The 17,640-nt window shown below is 44.2% G+C and overlaps 3 protein-coding genes across 13 annotated transcripts in view; 1 reads left to right on the forward strand and 2 right to left on the reverse strand.

The window, feature by feature from the left end:
- Nucleotides 1–190: 190 nt before the first annotated feature.
- LOC110005839 (interferon alpha/beta receptor 2) lies at nt 191–12,271 on the reverse strand. Of its 9 annotated transcripts, none has more exons than XM_065961936.1 (9): nt 12,173–12,271; nt 11,557–11,590; nt 8,217–8,319; nt 7,960–8,080; nt 6,920–7,077; nt 3,295–3,434; nt 1,886–2,045; nt 1,244–1,374; nt 191–961 (listed from the first exon to the last, which is right to left on the reverse strand). In XM_065961936.1, the coding sequence occupies exons 3-9, from the start codon at nt 8,263–8,265 to the stop codon at nt 296–298; spliced, it is 1,425 nt and encodes a 474-aa protein (XP_065818008.1). In that variant the 5' UTR covers nt 8,266–8,319; nt 11,557–11,590; nt 12,173–12,271; the 3' UTR covers nt 191–295. The 9 variants fall into 9 exon arrangements, with proteins under 9 accessions (XP_065818008.1, XP_065818009.1, XP_065818011.1 ...); XM_065961937.1 differs by lacking the exon at nt 12,173–12,271 and adding an exon at nt 11,829–11,873; XM_065961939.1 differs by lacking the exon at nt 12,173–12,271 and adding an exon at nt 11,662–11,782 and having other exon boundaries at nt 11,557–11,575.
- LOC136181277 (octapeptide-repeat protein T2-like) lies at nt 11,440–12,299 on the forward strand. Its single transcript, XM_065962264.1, has 2 exons — nt 11,440–11,474; nt 11,579–12,299. Exons 1-2 carry the CDS (start codon nt 11,440–11,442, stop codon nt 12,297–12,299), a joined length of 756 nt encoding a protein of 251 aa, XP_065818336.1.
- A 1,437-nt stretch (nt 12,300–13,736) lies between these two features.
- The window catches only part of mmadhcb (metabolism of cobalamin associated Db), a 5,382-nt gene continuing 1,478 nt past the window's right edge, over nt 13,737–17,640 (reverse strand). The window contains exons 2-9 of one of the 3 annotated variants that reach the window (XM_020660087.3): nt 17,542–17,585; nt 16,994–17,395; nt 16,701–16,836; nt 16,384–16,586; nt 15,952–16,033; nt 15,524–15,654; nt 14,886–14,972; nt 13,737–14,062 (exon numbers count right to left, since the gene is read on the reverse strand). In XM_020660087.3, the coding sequence (XP_020515743.2) occupies nt 13,868–14,062; nt 14,886–14,972; nt 15,524–15,654; nt 15,952–16,033; nt 16,384–16,586; nt 16,701–16,836; nt 16,994–17,215 (1,056 nt within the window). In that variant the 5' untranslated portion in view covers nt 17,216–17,395; nt 17,542–17,585 and the 3' untranslated portion in view covers nt 13,737–13,867. Of the gene's footprint in view, nt 14,063–14,885; nt 14,973–15,523; nt 15,655–15,951; nt 16,034–16,365; nt 16,587–16,700; nt 16,837–16,993; nt 17,396–17,541; nt 17,586–17,640 lie in introns of all 3 variants that reach the window. The other 2 variants (XM_029282831.2, XM_020660088.3) reach the window with 2 other exon arrangements.

A 17,640-nucleotide genomic window follows, 5' to 3' on the forward strand; every position in this document is an offset into this window, starting at 1 on the left:
TTTCCTAAAGGAGTTGAATTTAAATCTTTTTATGTGTAACTACACACCTTTAGAAACACATTGGTGTAGAAATTGGTTGGTAAGGAATTTATTCCCAGATTGGCCATATATCTGATAAAATTCCCTCACTACCTGTAGTCACTGTGACGAAGATCTCTGCTGCCTTCAATGACCTTCAGACTGTAGGATGTTTGAGTATTAATAATGTCAAACATGTCAACATTTATTTAAAATGCAAAAATTCAAAAACATAAAATCCTTATTTACATTTAAATACAGAGGATTGTAAACATCATCAGGAGTGTCTCATATATCCAGAGGATGCCCCCTCCTCCTCCTCCTCCTCCTCTTCCTCCTCCTCACAGGACCCCGGGGTGTCAGTCTCAGTCAGGTATGTCACAGCTGTGTTGGTGTGTGTGTGGCTAACATCCAACAGGTCTCTTCTGTCCTCCTCCTCTTCGTCCTCCTCCTCCTCCTCCTCCTCCTCCTCGCATGCAGAAAATGCAGAGAGTGTTACTGAGAACAGGTTGATGTCACTTGAGCTGTCACAAACCTCCTCCTCCTCTATCTCCTCTATCTCCTCCTCTCCTGTCTGATGACCCTGTGTTCCAGTTTGACTCCTCCCAGGAGGGACAGACACCTCCTCTTCTTCATCTTCGTCTTGATCGAGCCCCCCCTCTGTGACCCCCCCATCACGCTCTGGGACTGCTGCAGAACTCCCAGAATTCCCAGAGGCAGAGTGAGGGCAGGACCTATCACTTGAGAGAGGCTCTGCTCCCCTGTCCATGTACTCTTCCTCCTCCTCCTCCTCCTCCTCCTCCTCCTCATTGGGGTAGACCCCCCCTACTGCAGGCTGTGGTGTGGGGGGATTGTGGAGCCTGGTGCGTTTCTCTGAGCTGATGGAGACGTGGTCGGGGACGGTGGTCTCTGGGCTCTGGGTGTATCCTCCACTCAGAGCCTGCTGCAGAGGAGGAGGAGGAGGAGCAGAGGTATGAAGAGTTCATCGGTTAACAAGACGATAACTTAGATATCAGTTAATCAGATGAATCTGTTAATTCAAACTATAACCAGGTAATCACACTGCCAACATATTCATGCCTTGGAAACAAAGGTGTGTTTGATTTGTACTCAAATCAAAGTTCAGAATTGCGGTGTAGTGACAGCTTTAGATTCACAAACGTATGAAAGTTGTTTTCTTTGAATAAAAAGTTGACAGATTAACTGAAAGGTTAAAGTTTCTCACCTGCAGAGCTCGGGGCATGTTAGCCTTCAGTTTACACAAAAACCCAGAATATCTCAGACCAATCACAATGCTCGTTACCATGGCAACCACCACAACCACCAGAGCAGCAGCTGCACCTAAAAACACAGGCACTGACACACACACACACACACACACACACACACACACACACACACACACACACACACACATTGATTTATTCCCTCAGTAAACATTTTCCTGAAGACATTATGGTCTAATCTCTAGTTTCAAGTCTTCTTCTAACAGCATGATGCTCATTTAGTAATGGCCCAATTAGAGTCACAATGACCAGAAAGGGGGGAGGAGTTAGGGGATTGACAGAAGCTACCATGGAAACTATAATTTTTAGTACAGCATTTGGATTGATTTAATAAATGTGGAGAGGGCTGTTCATGTTTACAGTATTTTGTTTAAAGAAGTGACCATATTTGGAGGCTGGAGAGGGAGACGCCACCCTCCAGACAAAGTATGGTCACTTCCACATGACATGGAGTGAAACGAAGAGACAGGACTAAAATTGTTTAGTCGGAGGAGCTTCTTGATGAGGATGTTAAAGGTTCCCTCAGTATCCTATAATGGACAGAATAATGTATAAAGATGATAAGCACACAGGTAGCTCACCTGTACTTCTAGGCTCCAGGATGCTGGTGAAGCTGCAGTTCCAGGCGGACGGTTTCGTGTTTTTATTCAGTCGTATTTCAGTGTCCACCTGAACACAGTACTCCACCCCCTTCTCCAAGTTAGAGATGGTGAAGCTCCGCTCGCTGGTTTCAAACGCATACTGCAGGAAATACATTCATGTGTGAGAACAGAGCACAGTATGTACAGTCAACCAACGTCTGCAGCAGGTAAACAGGCTGTAATGTCTGCAGCAGGTAAACAGACTGTAACGTCTGCAGCAGGTAAACAGACTGTAACGTCTGCAGCAGGTAAACAGACTGTAACGTCTGCAGCAGGTAAACAGGCTGTAATGTCTGCAGCAGGTAAACAGACTGTAACGTCTGCAGCAGGTAAACAGGCTGTAACGTCTGCAGCGGGTAAACAGACTGTAACGTCTGCAGGTAAACAGGCTGTAACGTCTGCAGGTAAACAGGCTGTAACGTCTGCAGCGGGTAAACAGACTGTAACGTCTGCAGATAAACAGGCTGTAACGTCTGCAGCAGGTAAACAGACTGTAACGTCTGCAGGTAAACAGACTGTAACGTCTGCAGCAGGTAAACAGACTGTAACGTCTGCAGATAAACAGGCTGTAACGTCTGCAGCAGGTAAACAGACTGTAACGTCTGCAGGTAAACAGACTGTAACGTCTGCAACAGGTAAACAGACTGTAACGTCTGCAGGTAAACAGGCTGTAATGTCTGCAGCAGGTAAACAGACTGTAACGTCTGCAGCGGGTAAACAAGCTGTAACGTCTGCAGCGGGTAAACAGGCTGTAACGTCTGCAGCGGGTAAACAGACTGTAACGTCTGCAGCGGGTAAACAGGCTGTAACGTCTGCAGCGGGTAAACAGACTGTAACGTCTGCAGCAGGTAAACAGGCTGTAACGTCTGCAGGTAAACAGGCTGTAATGTCTGCAGCAGGTAAACAGACTGTAACGTCTGCAGCGGGTAAACAGGCTGTAACGTCTGCAGCGGGTAAACAGACTGTAACGTCTGCAGCGGGTAAACAGACTGTAACGTCTGCAGCGGGTAAACAGGCTGTAACGTCTGCAGCGGGTAAACAGGCTGTAACGTCTGCAGCGGGTAAACAGGCTGTAACGTCTGCAGCGGGTAAACAGGCTGTAACGTCTGCAGCGGGTAAACAGACTGTAACGTCTGCAGCAGGTAAACAGACTGTAAGGTCTGCAGGTAAACAGACTGTAACGTCTGCAGCGGGTAAACAGGCTGTAACGTCTGCAGGTAAACAGACTGTAACGTCTGCTACAAACACACCACACTACAGTCAGAAAAACACAGATTTGACTTCACTGGACTCAGGAGTTACTGATCATCATCATCGGTTGTCTATAAGAGTCATGAGTGAAATCTGACCTCTGCTTCCCCTGGTTTCTTCCTTCTCACTCTGAAGGTCGGGTCGTATATAATGTAGAGTTTAGGGTCAGCCAGAGAGACGTTCACTGTGAGGCAGTTACCACATCCAGACAGCAACACCTGAGCAGGACTTATTCTACCTGTACACAACAACAACAACATTTATCACATCCTGTTTATTCTGTAATTTGTTGTGTACTTATGTGTAGTTTGTTGTGTGTACATACTGTCCTGCAGGGGGTTGAAGGTGTAGTTTGTTGTGTGTACATACTGTCCTGCAGGGGGCTGAAAGTGTGGTTTGTTGTGTGTGTATATACTGACCTACAGGGGTCTGAAGGTGTAGTTTGTTGTGTGTACATACTGTCCTGCAGGGGGTTGAAGGTGTAGTTTGTTGTGTGTACATACTGTCCTGCAGGGGGTTGAGGGTGTAGTTTGTTGTGTGTACATACTGTCCTGCAGAGGGCTGAAAGTGTAGTTTGTTGTGTAGGTTGTTGTGTGTACATACTGTCCTGCAGGGGGTTGAAGGTGTAGTTTGTTGTGTAGTTTGTTGTGTGTACATACTGTCCTGCAGGGGGATGAAGGTGTAGTTTGTTGTGTGTATATACTGACGTACAGGGGTCTGAAGGTGTAGTTTGTTGTGTGTACATACTGTCCTGCAGGGGGATGAAGGTGTAGTTTGTTGTGTGTACATACTGTCCTGCAGGGGGATGAAGGTGTAGTTTGTTGTGTGTATATACTGTCCTGCAGGGGGCTGATGGTGTAGTTTGTTGTGTGTACATACTGTCCTGCAGGAGGATGAAGGTGTAGTTTGTTGTGTGTATATACTGACCTACAGGGGTCTGAAGGTGTAGTTTGTTGTGTGTACATACTGTCCTGCAGGGGTCTGAAGGTGTAGTTTGTTGTGTGTACATACTGTCCTGCAGGGGGATGAAGGTGTAGTTTGTTGTGTGTATATACTGACCTACAGGGGTCTGAAGGTGTAGTTTGTTGTGTGTACATACTGTCCTGCAGGGGTCTGAAGGTGTAGTTTGTTGTGTGTACATACTGTCCTGCAGGGGGATGAAGGTGTAGTTTGTTGTGTGTATATACTGACCTACAGGGGTCTGAAGGTGTAGTTTGTTGTGTAGTTTGTTGTGTGTACATACTGTCCTGCAGGGGGTTGAAGGTGTAGTTTGTTGTGTGTACATACTGTCCTGCAGGGGGCTGAAGGTGTAGTTTGTTGTCTGTACATACTGTCCTGCAGAGGTCTGAACGTGTAGTTTGTTGTGTGTACATACTGTCCTGCAGAGGGCTGAAGGTGTAGTTTGTTGTGTGTACATACTGTCATGCAGGGGGCTGAAGGTGTAGTTTGTTGTATAGTTTGTTGTGTGTACATACTGTCCTGCAGGGGACTGAAAGTGTAGTTTGTTGTGTGTACATACTGTCCTGCAGGGGGCTGAAGGTGTAGTTTGTTGTATAGTTTGTTGTGTGTACATACTGTCCTGCAGGGGGCTGAAGGTGTAGTTTTTTGTGTAGTTTGTTGTGTGTATATACTGTCCTGCAGGGGGCTGAAGGTGTAGTTTGTTGTGTGTACATACTGTTCTGCAGGGGATTGATGGTGTAGTTTGTTGTGTGTATATACTGTCCTGCAGGGGGCTGAAGGTGTAGTTTGTTGTGTGTACATACTGTCCTGCAGGGGGCTGAAAGTGTAGTTTGTTGTGTAGATTGTTGTGTGTACATACTGTCCTGCAGAGGGCTGAAAGTGTAGTTTGTTGTGTAGATTGTTGTGTGTACATACTGTCCTGCAGAGGGCTGAAAGTGTAGTTTGTTGTGTAGATTGTTGTGTGTACATACTGTCCTGCAGGGGGCTGAAAGTGTAGTTTATTGTGTAGTTTGTTGTGTGTACATGCTGTCCTGCAGGGGGCTGAATGTGTAGTTTGTTGTGTAGTTTGTTGTGTGTACATACTGTCCTGCAGGGGGCTGAAAGTGTAGTTTATTATGTAGTTTGTTGTGTGTACATACTGTCCTGCAGGGGGCTGAAAGTGTAGTTTATTGTGTAGTTTGTTGTGTGTACATACTGTCCTGCAGGGGGCTGAAAGTGTAGTTTATTGTGTAGTTTGTTGTGTGTACATACTGTCCTGCAGGGGGCTGAAAGTGTAGTTTATTGTGTAGTTTGTTGTGTGTACATACTGTCCTGCAGGGGGCTAAAGGTGTAGTTTATTGTATAGTTTGTTGTGTGTACATACTGTCCTGCAGGGGGCTGAAAGTGTAGTTTATTATGTAGTTTGTTGTGTATACATACTGTCCTGCAGGGGGCTGAAAGTGTAGTTTATTGTGTAGTTTGTTGTGTGTACATACTGTCCTGCAGGGGGCTGAAAGTGTAGTTTATTGTGTAGTTTGTTGTGTGTACATACTGTCCTGCAGGGGGCTGAAAGTGTAGTTTATTGTGTAGTTTGTTGTGTGTACATACTGTCCTGCAGGGGGCTGAAAGTGTAGTTTATTATGTAGTTTGTTGTGTATACATACTGTCCTGCAGGGGGCTGAAAGTGTAGTTTATTGTGTAGTTTGTTGTGTGTACATACTGTCCTGCAGGGGGCTGAAAGTGTAGTTTATTGTGTAGTTTGTTGTGTGTACATACTGTCCTGCAGGGGGCTGAAAGTGTAGTTTATTGTGTAGTTTGTTGTGTGTACATACTGTCCTGCAGGGGGCTGAAAGTGTAGTTTATTATGTAGTTTGTTGTGTGTACATACTGTCCTGCAGGGGGCTGAAAGTGTAGTTTATTGTGTAGTTTGTTGTGTGTACATACTGTCCTGCAGGGGGCTAAAGGTGTAGTTTATTGTATAGTTTGTTGTGTGTACATACTGTCCTGCAGGGGGCTGAAAGTGTAGTTTATTATGTAGTTTGTTGTGTGTACATACTGTCCTGCAGGGGGCTGAAAGTGTAGTTTATTATGTAGTTTGTTGTGTGTACATACTGTCCTGCAGGGGGCTGAAAGTGTAGTTTATTGTGTAGTTTGTTGTGTGTACATACTGTCCTGCAGGGAGCTGAAAGTGTAGTTTATTGTGTAGTTTGTTGTGTGTACATACTGTCCTGCAGGGGGCTGAAAGTGTAGTTTATTATGTAGTTTGTTGTGTGTACATACTGTCCTGCAGGGGGCTGAAAGTGTAGTTTATTATGTAGTTTGTTGTGTGTACATACTGTCCTGCAGGGGGCTGAAAGTGTAGTTTATTGTGTAGTTTGTTGTGTGTACATACTGTCCTGCAGGGAGCTGAAAGTGTAGTTTATTGTGTAGTTTGTTGTGTGTACATACTGTCCTGCAGGGAGCTGAAAGTGTAGTTTATTGTGTAGTTTGTTGTGTGTACATGCTGTCCTGCAGGGGGCTGAAAGTGTAGTTTATTGTATAGTTTGTTGTGTGTACATACTGTCCTGCAGGGGGCTGAAAGTGTAGTTTATTGTATAGTTTGTTGTGTGTACATACTGTCCTGCAGGGGGCTGAAAGTGTAGTTTATTATGTAGTTTGTTGTGTGTACATACTGTCCTGCAGGGGGCTGAAAGTGTAGTTTATTGTGTAGTTTGTTGTGTGTACATACTGTCCTGCAGGGGGCTGAAAGTGTAGTTTATTGTGTAGTTTGTTGTGTGTACATACTGTCCTGCAGGGGGCTAAAGGTGTAGTTTTTAGAACGGATGGAGGTGGTTTTTTTGTAGACAGCCATCACAGCGAGGTTGTAGCTGTATAAGTCCAGCTCCACCTTTAGTGATGTATTCAATGTTTTTCGAAGAGGTTTCCATTCCCTGTGGTTCAGGCTGCACAAACAAACAACATAAACAAATATAAACAACACAAACATAAACAAACACAAGCAGAATCAAACAACAACACTAGTGGGCGGGGCCAAATATGTAAAACTCCTTCCTATTGGCCATTCTCTGTCAGAGTGACTTCACAGTCTGTGTCATAACCAGAGTAACTGGCAGTTTACTCAGGATCTGTGTCCCGGTCACGTATTACAGGACTAATGACGCCCTCTCTAGTCAATGCTTGTGTCACCGCGGTCCGTCTGCACCACTCGACTCTACCTTCAACGAGCTTGCTGCAAGCACAACTGAACAGACGAAGCAACATGTTTGATTGCATATTGTTTTCTTTGTCCCAGCCTGATCTTGTAGTTCTCCTTTGATCTTGTAGTTCTCATGTGATCTTGTAGTTCTCATGTGATCTTGTAGTTCTCATGGGTTAGGGTTAACAACATGGAGAGATGTGATGAGCGAGTGAACGTCTCAGACACACTGTCTCTGTGATATTTACTAACTTAGAGAATAGGATAGCCCCCTTCTTATATTAAATTTCATAATTATTCACATTTGATTCTTTATCTGGTAAACTGAAGGTGTTTGTTGTTCCTTCCTGAATAAATCTGACTGAAAATGATGAGTTACAATAGAAAGTTTAATATTTCATGAGAATGAATATATTAATTCCCAATCAATCAGTTATAATTCAGTATTTAACTCCATCGTACAATGAAACCGCAGTGAGCATGATGATGTCATCACTGTAGGTCAGAGTGTGAAACATGTCCTCTCAGGGTTTCAGTCATTTAAACATCCTGTCTGCCTCACAGAGAAATCCCCAGTATGTCGTGTGTAACAGGAAGTGAGAGCAGAGGGGGTGGGGGTGGGGGTTACCTTGTAAAGACCTTGTACTTGGTCCCTTTGGGCGTCCGGGGCCCGGGTTCCCAGTGGAGGACGTGGTGGAGGTCCACAGAGTCCATGGAGGTAATGATGGGAGCAGGAAGTGAGCTGAGCACTGTGAGGAGGAGTCAACAGGTTATCTATCTCCAGTTACATAAAGAGATCAAGGTGCAGACACACCTGACAGGTAATACCCGCTGCATGTGAGTGTGTTGTTGTCTGAACAGTTTGATTCACCTGTGATCACTCACCTGAACACAGTGGCCATGACAGACACACAACCACAAACACACAGAGCATGTTTGTGTCAGAGAGCAGCAGACGACGAGTCCGAGTCCAGAAACAGCATAGTCACTGTGAACACACACCTGGTCATTGTATCACACCTGGTCATTATAATCACACCTGGTCATTATAATCACACCTGGTCATTATAATCACACCTGGTCATTATAATCACACCTGGTCATTGTATCACACCTGGTCATTATAATCACACCTGGTCATTATATCACACCTGGTCATTATATCACACCTGGTCATTATAATCACACCTGGTCATTGTATCACACCTGGTCATTATAATCACACCTGGTCATTATATCACACCTGGTCATTATAATCACACATGGTTGATTATTAATCACAACTGATCATTATATCACACCTGGGCATTATATCACACCTGGTCATCACACCTGGTTTATATTACACCTGGTCATTATAATCACACCTGGGCATTATATCACACCTGGGCATTATAATCACACCTGGTCATTATATCACACCTGGTCATCACACCTGAGTTATATTACACCTGGTCATTATATCACACCTGGTTTATATCACACCTGGTCATTATATCACACCTGGTCATTATAATCACACCTGGTCATTATAATCACACCTGGTCGATTATTAATAACACCTGGTCATTATAATTACACCTGCTCATTATAATTACACCTGTTGATTATTAATCACACCTCGTCATTATATCACACCTGGTCATTGTATCGCACCTGGTCATCACATCACACCTGGTCATTATAATCACACCTAGTCATTATAATCACACCTGGTCATTATAATCACACCTGCTCATTATAATCACACCTGGTCATTATAATCACACCTGCTCATTATAATTACACCTGCTCATTATAATCACACCTGCTCATTACAATCACACCTGGTCATCACATCACACCTGCTCAGTGTATCACACCTGGTCATCACATCACACCTGGTCATCACATCACACCTGGGCATTATAATCACACCTGGTCATTGTATCGCACCTGGTCATCACATCACACCTGGTCATTATATCACACCTGGTCATTGTATCACACCTGGTCATTATAATCACACTTAGTCATTATAATCACACCTGGTCATTATAATCACACCTGCTCATTATAATTACACCTGCTCATTATAATTACACCTGTTGATTATTAATCACACCTAGTCATTATATCACACCTGGTCATTGTATCGCACCTGGTCATCACATCGCACCTGGTCATCACATCACACCTGGTCATTATAATCACACCTAGTCATTATAATCACACCTGCTCATTATAATTACACCTGCTCATTATAATTACACCTGTTGATTATTAATCACACCTAGTCATTATATCACATCTGGTCATCACATCACACCTGGTCATTATAATCACACCTGGTTTATATCACACCTGGTCATTATATCACACCTGGTTTATATATCACACCTGCTCATTATAATCACACCTGGTTTATATATATCACACCTGGTCATTATAATCACACCTGGTTTATATATATCACACCTGGTTTATATATCACACCTGGTCATTATAATCACACCTGGTTTATATATATCACACCTGCTCATTATAATCACACCTGGTTTATATATATCACACCTGGTTTATATATATCACACCTGCTCATTATAATCACACCTGGTTTATATCACACCTGCTCATTATAATCACACCTGGTTTATATATATCACACCTGGTTTATATATATCACACCTGGTTTATATATATCACACCTGCTCATTATAATCACACCTGGTTTATATATATCACACCTGGTTTATATATATCACACCTGGTTTATATATATCACACCTGGTCATTATAATCACACCTGGTTTATATATATCACACCTGCTCATTATAATCACACCTGGTTTATATCACACCTGCTCATTATAATCACACCTGGTCATTATATCACACCTGGTTTATATATCACACCTGGTCATTATAATCACACCTGGTTTATATATATCACACCTGCTCATTATAATCACACCTGGTTTATATATATCACACCTGCTCATTATAATCACACCTGGTTTATATATATCACACCTGCTCATTATAATCACACCTGGTTTATATATATCTTTATATATATCACACCTGGTTTATATATATCACACCTGCTCATTATAATCACACCTGGTTTATATCACACCTGCTCATTATAATCACACCTGGTCATTATATCACACCTGGTTTATTTATCACACCTGGTCATTATATCACACCTGGTTTATATATCACACCTGGTCATTATAATCACACCTGCTCATTATAATCACACCTGCTCATTATAATCACACCTGGTTTATATATATCACACCTGCTCATTATAATCACACCTGGTTTATATATATCACACCTGGTCATTATAATCACACCTGGTTTATATATATATCACACCTGCTCATCATCATCACACCTGGTTTATATATATCACACCTGGTTTATATATATCACACCTGCTCATTATAATCACACCTGGTTTATATCACACCTGGTTTATATATATCACACCTGGTTTATATATATCACACCTGGTTTATATATATCACACCTGCTCATTATATATCACACCTGCTCATTATAATCACACCTGGTTTATATATCACACCTGGTTTATATCACACCTGCTCATTATAATCACACCTGGTTTATATCACACCTGCTCATTATAATCACACCTGGTTTATATATCACACCTGGTTTATATCACACCTGGTCATTATAATCACACCTGGTTTATATATCACACCTGGTTTATATCACACCTGCTCATTATAATCACACCTGGTTTATATCACACCTGCTCATTATAATCACACCTGGTTTATATATCACACCTGGTTTATATCACACCTGCTCATTATAATCACACCTGGTTTATATCACACCTGCTCATTATAATCACACCTGGTTTATATCACACCTGGTTTATATCACACCTGCTCATTATAATCACACCTGGTTTATATCACACCTGCTCATTATAATCACACCTGGTTTATATCACACCTGCTCATTATAATCACACCTGGTTTATATATATCACACCTGCTCATTATAATCACACCTGGTTTATATATCACACCTGGTTTATATCACACCTGCTCATTATAATCACACCTGGTTTATATCACACCTGATGGTTATTAATCAGTTTCTTTTGATTGTAAACATGTTAGCATACAGAGGATGCTAGCTTCAAGTTAACATTGGTATAAAGTTCTGTCGGCTAAAAATGCTAATGTTGCTAACTTACCGTCTTTTTCCGCTGTGACGAGAAACACGGAGAAACACGGAGAGACCGAGAAACACGGAGAAACACGGAGAAACACGGAGAAACACGGAGAGACCGAGAAACACGGAGAAACACGGAGAAACACGGAGAAACACGGAGAGACCGAGAAACACGGAGAAACACGGAGAGACCAAGAAACAAGGAGAAACACGGAGAGACCAAGAAACAAGGAGAAACACGGAGAGACACGGAGAGACCGAGAAACACGGAAAAACACGGAGAAACACGGAGAGACCGAGAAACACGGAGAGACCGAGAAACACGGAGAAACCGAGAAACACGGAGAAACACGGAGAGACCGAGAAACACGGAAAAACACGGAGAAACACGGAGAGACCGAGAAACAAGGAGAGACCGAGAAACACGGAGAAACACGGAGAAACACGGAGAGACCGAGAAACAAGGAGAAACACGGAGAAACACGGAGAGACCGAGAAACAAGGAGAAACACGGAGAGACCGAGAAACACGGAGAAACACGGAGAGACCGAGAAACAAGGAGAAACCGAGAAACACGGAGAGACCGAGAAACACGGAGAAACACGGAGAAACACGGAGAGACCGAGAAACACGGAGAGACCGAGAAACACGGAGAGACCGAGAAACACGGAGAAACACGGAGAGACCGAGAAACACGGAGAGACACGGAGAAACACGGAGAGACCGAGAAACACGGAGAAACACGGAGAGACCGACAGATCTTAATATTCACAGTGCGACAAACACACCGTGACGTTCAAGAACACACACACGTCACAGACACTTCCTGTGGGTCCATTCACAATAAAAGTCTCCGGATACAGTAAAAACGATGTTGGCCTTTAGAATGACAGATTGTATTTTATATTTATTTTGACCTCTGTATCTCATTTTCTCCTGAAATGTTGGTTATTTATTTGATCTGCTGTATTTATCTGAATCACTCTAAGGTGAGGGAATGTGCTGAATGTTGAGGGATCATTAATATTCATTTAGTTATTCAAACATTGTATTGGACTCTTCATGTGAATAACACTTCCTGTGAGGACCATACGTGAGGACTTGTGTTTGTTGTGTTGATGTTGGCGCCCCCCTGCGGTCAAAGCAGAGATCTTCTCTCTTTGCTGTAACATGTACGTGTTGTTTTCTACAGTATATCAATATAAACAGGTTTTCTGTATCAAATAAACAACGCAGGGATGTCATCAGTAATCTACGGTTATTTAAATTGTTAACACGTTAGACGTGATTAATGACTGAACATGGTTACCATGGTAACCTGGTCAGCTAACATGCTAAGAGGTGAGGCTAATTCAACAGGTCACTGAAACACATTGAACTAAATATTTAGTATCCTCAATGCTTAGTTCAAATTAATTATAAACTTCATTTATTATCCTTTATCAGGTGATGCTTATAGTGAAGGGGAAACCAAACTCAAAGCCTCACCTGCTTTACCCACAGACTGTAAATAATAATGGACCAGGCCTGAGTGGCGTCCCCCGTCTGTTCCTGCAGGGGGCGCTGGAGTCCCATCGATGGCGGTCTCCATGCTGGAAATGCTGTCTCAGTCTAACTTTCAGTCAACCTAACGACAGGCTGAGAGCTGGAGCTGAGGCGGGTTTTAAACCTCCTGACAAACCGTTACACCGCGCCCACCTGTCAATCAGGTCAGCTACACGCCTTATTGTGAATAACTCTTATCCTTCATCAAATCAAAACTGATGAGTCATCAAAACATTCACCCCCCGTACAGTGTGTGTCCATCCAGACATGAGCTAATCACACCTATTTGGTTTTTTGAACCAGGCTGTAAACATGTTCATCTCTGCTGTAAAAACAGGCTTTTTAGAATGGGTGGGTGTGTATGTGACTTCCTGTGCTTCTGCAGCCAGCCTCTAGTGGACACTCCAGGAACTGCAGGATTTTACACTTCAACATCAGCTTCATTTTTAAACACCAGAGGCTGCTGATTGGATTTACCTGATAAATACTATTTTATTTTGAAGGAGTCACTCAACTTCCTGTGATTGCCAAACGTCACTCGGTGGTTTCCAGCCAGTGTATTTTTGTGACTTTGTTATCAGCCACCAGAGGGCGCTTTAGCAGCAGAGCTACTGCTGTGACGTCACAGAAGCTGTTTCATAAAAGACTCAGGTGATGTCACATTTCATCATAAAAACACTTTATTCATTTGAAACTAATTTAAAAAATCTAAAATGTGTGTGTGTATCAGTCTATGGAACACCAACATGTTTCACACACACAGGTTTGATGATGTCACAGCCGTGTGATCAGCTGCCCTGTAGCTTCCTCATGATGTCACTGCTGGGCGGTGCGTTGGTTAATATGGTCCCCACAAACACGTTGGTTCCCCACAGAGCGTGACGGATGACCTTACAGCAGCCCAGGTCATCCACACGGAAGCCAAGTTGTGCGTACCGCTCGTCCGTTTCAAAGAGCGGGAGGTTAGTGTACGGGCCGAAGAACTGAGGAGGAGGAGAAACATCATCATCATCACCTTCAACGTATTTTATATTAAACACATCTCATGTGTCTCAGAGAGCGTCTGACCTCGGTCCTCAGGACGATCAGGCTGAGCCATCTCACTGCCTACCTGTTCTCACCTGGACGCAAGTGACCCTTAACCGTCCAGATTTAATCATGAATCATTTTATCAGATCAGGAAATTTAGAAATCCAATAAATATGCTCGCTATTATTTTTTAAAAAGGTCATAGTTCTGAGGTCAGTGCTCACCTGAGGTCAGTGCTCACCTGAGGTCAGTGCTCACCTGAGAGGAACAGACCTGAAGTCAGTGCTCACCTGAGGTCAGTGCTCACCTGAGAGGAACAGACCTGAGGTCAGTGCTCACCTGAGGTCAGTGCTCACCTGAGAGGAACAGACCTGAAGTCAGTGCTCACCTGAGGTCAGTGCTCACCTGAGAGGAACAGACCTGAGGTCAGTGCTCACCTGAGGTCAGTGCTCACCTGAGAGGAACAGACCTGAAGTCAGTGCTCACCTGAGGTCAGTGCTCACCTGAGAGGAACAGACCTGAGGTCAGTGCTCACCTGAGAGAAACAGACCTGAGGTCAGTGCTCACCTGAGGTCAGTGCTCACCTGAGGTCAGTACACACCTGTTGTTACCATGACAACAGATAGGAGGTGTAGTTCTTCTCTAACAGTGTTACCATGACAACAGACAGGAGGTGTAGTTCTTCCTCTAAAAGTGTTACCATGACAACAGACAGGAGGTGTAGTTCTTCCTCTAACAGTGTTACCATGACAACAGACAGAGAGGTGTGGGTCTTACAGCGAGGCCTGAGGACGGGTCAATGAAGTCGGCCCAGAATCCTTCACTCTGCAGAGCCAAACAGATCTGCTGAGCCCCGTCAATGAACTACAACAGGAAACAGGAAGTTCACTGTTAGTACACAAAGATAGCTCACAATACACAACATTCTGTTTAGAGGACACGCTGATATTCAGAACGTTTTAGACTCTCAGATCGTAGTTTTAACGGTTTGTATTTCAGACATTTCAGTCGTGAAACTTTTCACACTGGTTTCTCCTCCACCATTGTTGTTGACAAAGCTGATATCAGTGGTCCCGCCCCTTCTTGATTCTGATTGGTCGGTGAGGGAGAAGTGCCATTGAAGTTGAACTCTTTTCAACTGAGAGCTCCGGTTGCTTGGCAACAAACATTATCTTGCTCTCTGCTGCTCTGGTTGTTTCCGTGGTTACCACAGAACAGCTTAGTTAGCAGAACATTTACCTGTTTGTTGGAAGTTATGATGCAGTGAGTTAAATCCTGCAGCTGAATGTTACCTGACTGCACCTGCTGAGTGATCTGGTTCTCTGTATCAGCGCTTATGGAAGCCTCTTATCCAATCATAACACTCGGTCTGTACATATTAAACAGAACAATCATCAGGAATGACAAAGACTGACCGTGTGCAGCATCTCCTCCCTCTCCTCCTCCACCTCTGAACTCCAGCTGCTCATGTCGTTTTTCGTCCTCTGAGTTACTGTGACCGCCATCATCTGAGAGGGCGGGGCTTCAGGGAACATGGACAGGAAGTCTGTGACATCACATGACCAAAGACACACAGAGTGAAACATCAGTGAGATCATCAGCACTCCCTCTGCTGGACATCCAGAGAATTACACAGGAACACATAAAACACTGTTTGATTTTAATGTTTTTATTTATTCATCAAGTTTGTAAACAAAGAAAAAAGGGTTTATATTCTTGTTTTTTTATACATTGTGAGCCCAGTGTTCATTTACTGATATCATTTATGTTTTTATTTCCTGTGAGACTTCTGTGTGTGCGCACGGCCATGTTGTTGCCCTTATATGGGCATCGTGTTGTTTACCTCTCTTCAGCAGCTCAGGACACGTTTGGATCACACACTCCACCCTCGACGAATCAAAGTACTGAACAGCTCCTCTGACAGTCTGAGAGGACGGACACACACACACACACACACACACACACACACACACACACACACACACACACACACACACACACACACACACACACACACACACACACACACACACACACACACACACACACACACACACACACACACACACACACACACACACACACACACACACACACACACACACACACACACACACACACACACACACACACACACACACACACACACACACACACACACACACACACACACACACACACACACACACACACACGGGTAACATAATGACAGCTTGAACATCGGTTACTATGGTTACAGAGTAATAACAGTGCTCACACAGAGGTCAGAGGTCACCTGGGTCAGTATGGACAGGTGTCGTTCAGAAGGGGCGGGGCCTGTCACAACATCAGGGAGTGTCATGTGACCTGGACTATTCTTCTTCTGCTCCGTCAGACCCTGCAAGTGGAGGTGGAAGCCTGAGTTACCCGGCAACAGGAAGCGCTGGTCATGAGGTCCAAACGGGCCGATGATGTCATCAGGCCAAACAGTCCTTGGGCCTGGAGAGTGAGATGATGACATCATCAGCTGATCACTAACAGCTGATTAACCCTCTTTGATAATAAGCTGATTCATCCTAACATGTTTAGAAATAATGATGTCATTGAACACACCCATGTCATGTGTCGTCATGGCAACATGCGTTTCTTTAGATCCAGCAGCAGAAAAGGTTCTGACTGAAGAGACCCGACCAACCAAAACATGAACACCTGACAGGTACGAGACCAGACGCCCCCTGCTGCTCAGCACCTGCACACACACACACAAACACAATACATGGTTAAAACATTACCTGTACAAAGAACGCCGTCTCGATGTTCCCCCTTACACACTCAGTGGCGAGGGCTCAGGGCCGTCCCACGTTGTCCCTCTTTGAGCCCTTAATGCCCCCCGTCTGGAAGTATACCTGCACACTTATCCGAGGTCGGCAGCCGGCGCAGTAAGTCAACCAGCAGAAGGGTGATACCCCGATAATCGGAGCACGCCCTCCGGTCCCCCTTTTTAAAAAGAGGAACCACGAGCCCGGTCTGCCTGTCCACAGGTTCTGTCCCAGACCTCCACATGGTGTGTCAGTGAAGACAGCCCAACAGTGTCCAGCTTCTACAACGGAGGTTTGAACATGGACCATGAGGACTCCAACACAGCGGCGCTCAGTCGGGGGCTTGTGAGGATCCCCACAGTCCAGACCCTCTCCAGGAGTCTGGTTCCAGAGCCGACGCTGTGTGAACAGGTGAGCTCCTCTCTAGCTGGTAGCGCTTCATGGTACTCTGATCAGCCATGATGGTTCCATGTGGTCAAAACTAAGGTGCTGATTGGTCAGAAAGCGGCGCTGGGAATCAGCACTCAATTGGACCAGCTGGACGTTTAATTTATGTAAACACTTCATGCGGACAAATTAAAGTTTGAAAAGACTTTGAGGTGATGACATCATAACAACAGCTGATAATAACTCACAGAGGTCATCGTGCTGAGAGTCTGTGCAGCGTCCAGGTAAGATCCTGTAACACACACACACACACACACACACACACAGAGAGACACACACACACACAC

This window comes from Labrus bergylta, chromosome 13, assembly GCF_963930695.1.
Source record: "Labrus bergylta chromosome 13, fLabBer1.1, whole genome shotgun sequence".
NCBI lineage: Eukaryota > Metazoa > Chordata > Actinopteri > Labriformes > Labridae > Labrus > Labrus bergylta.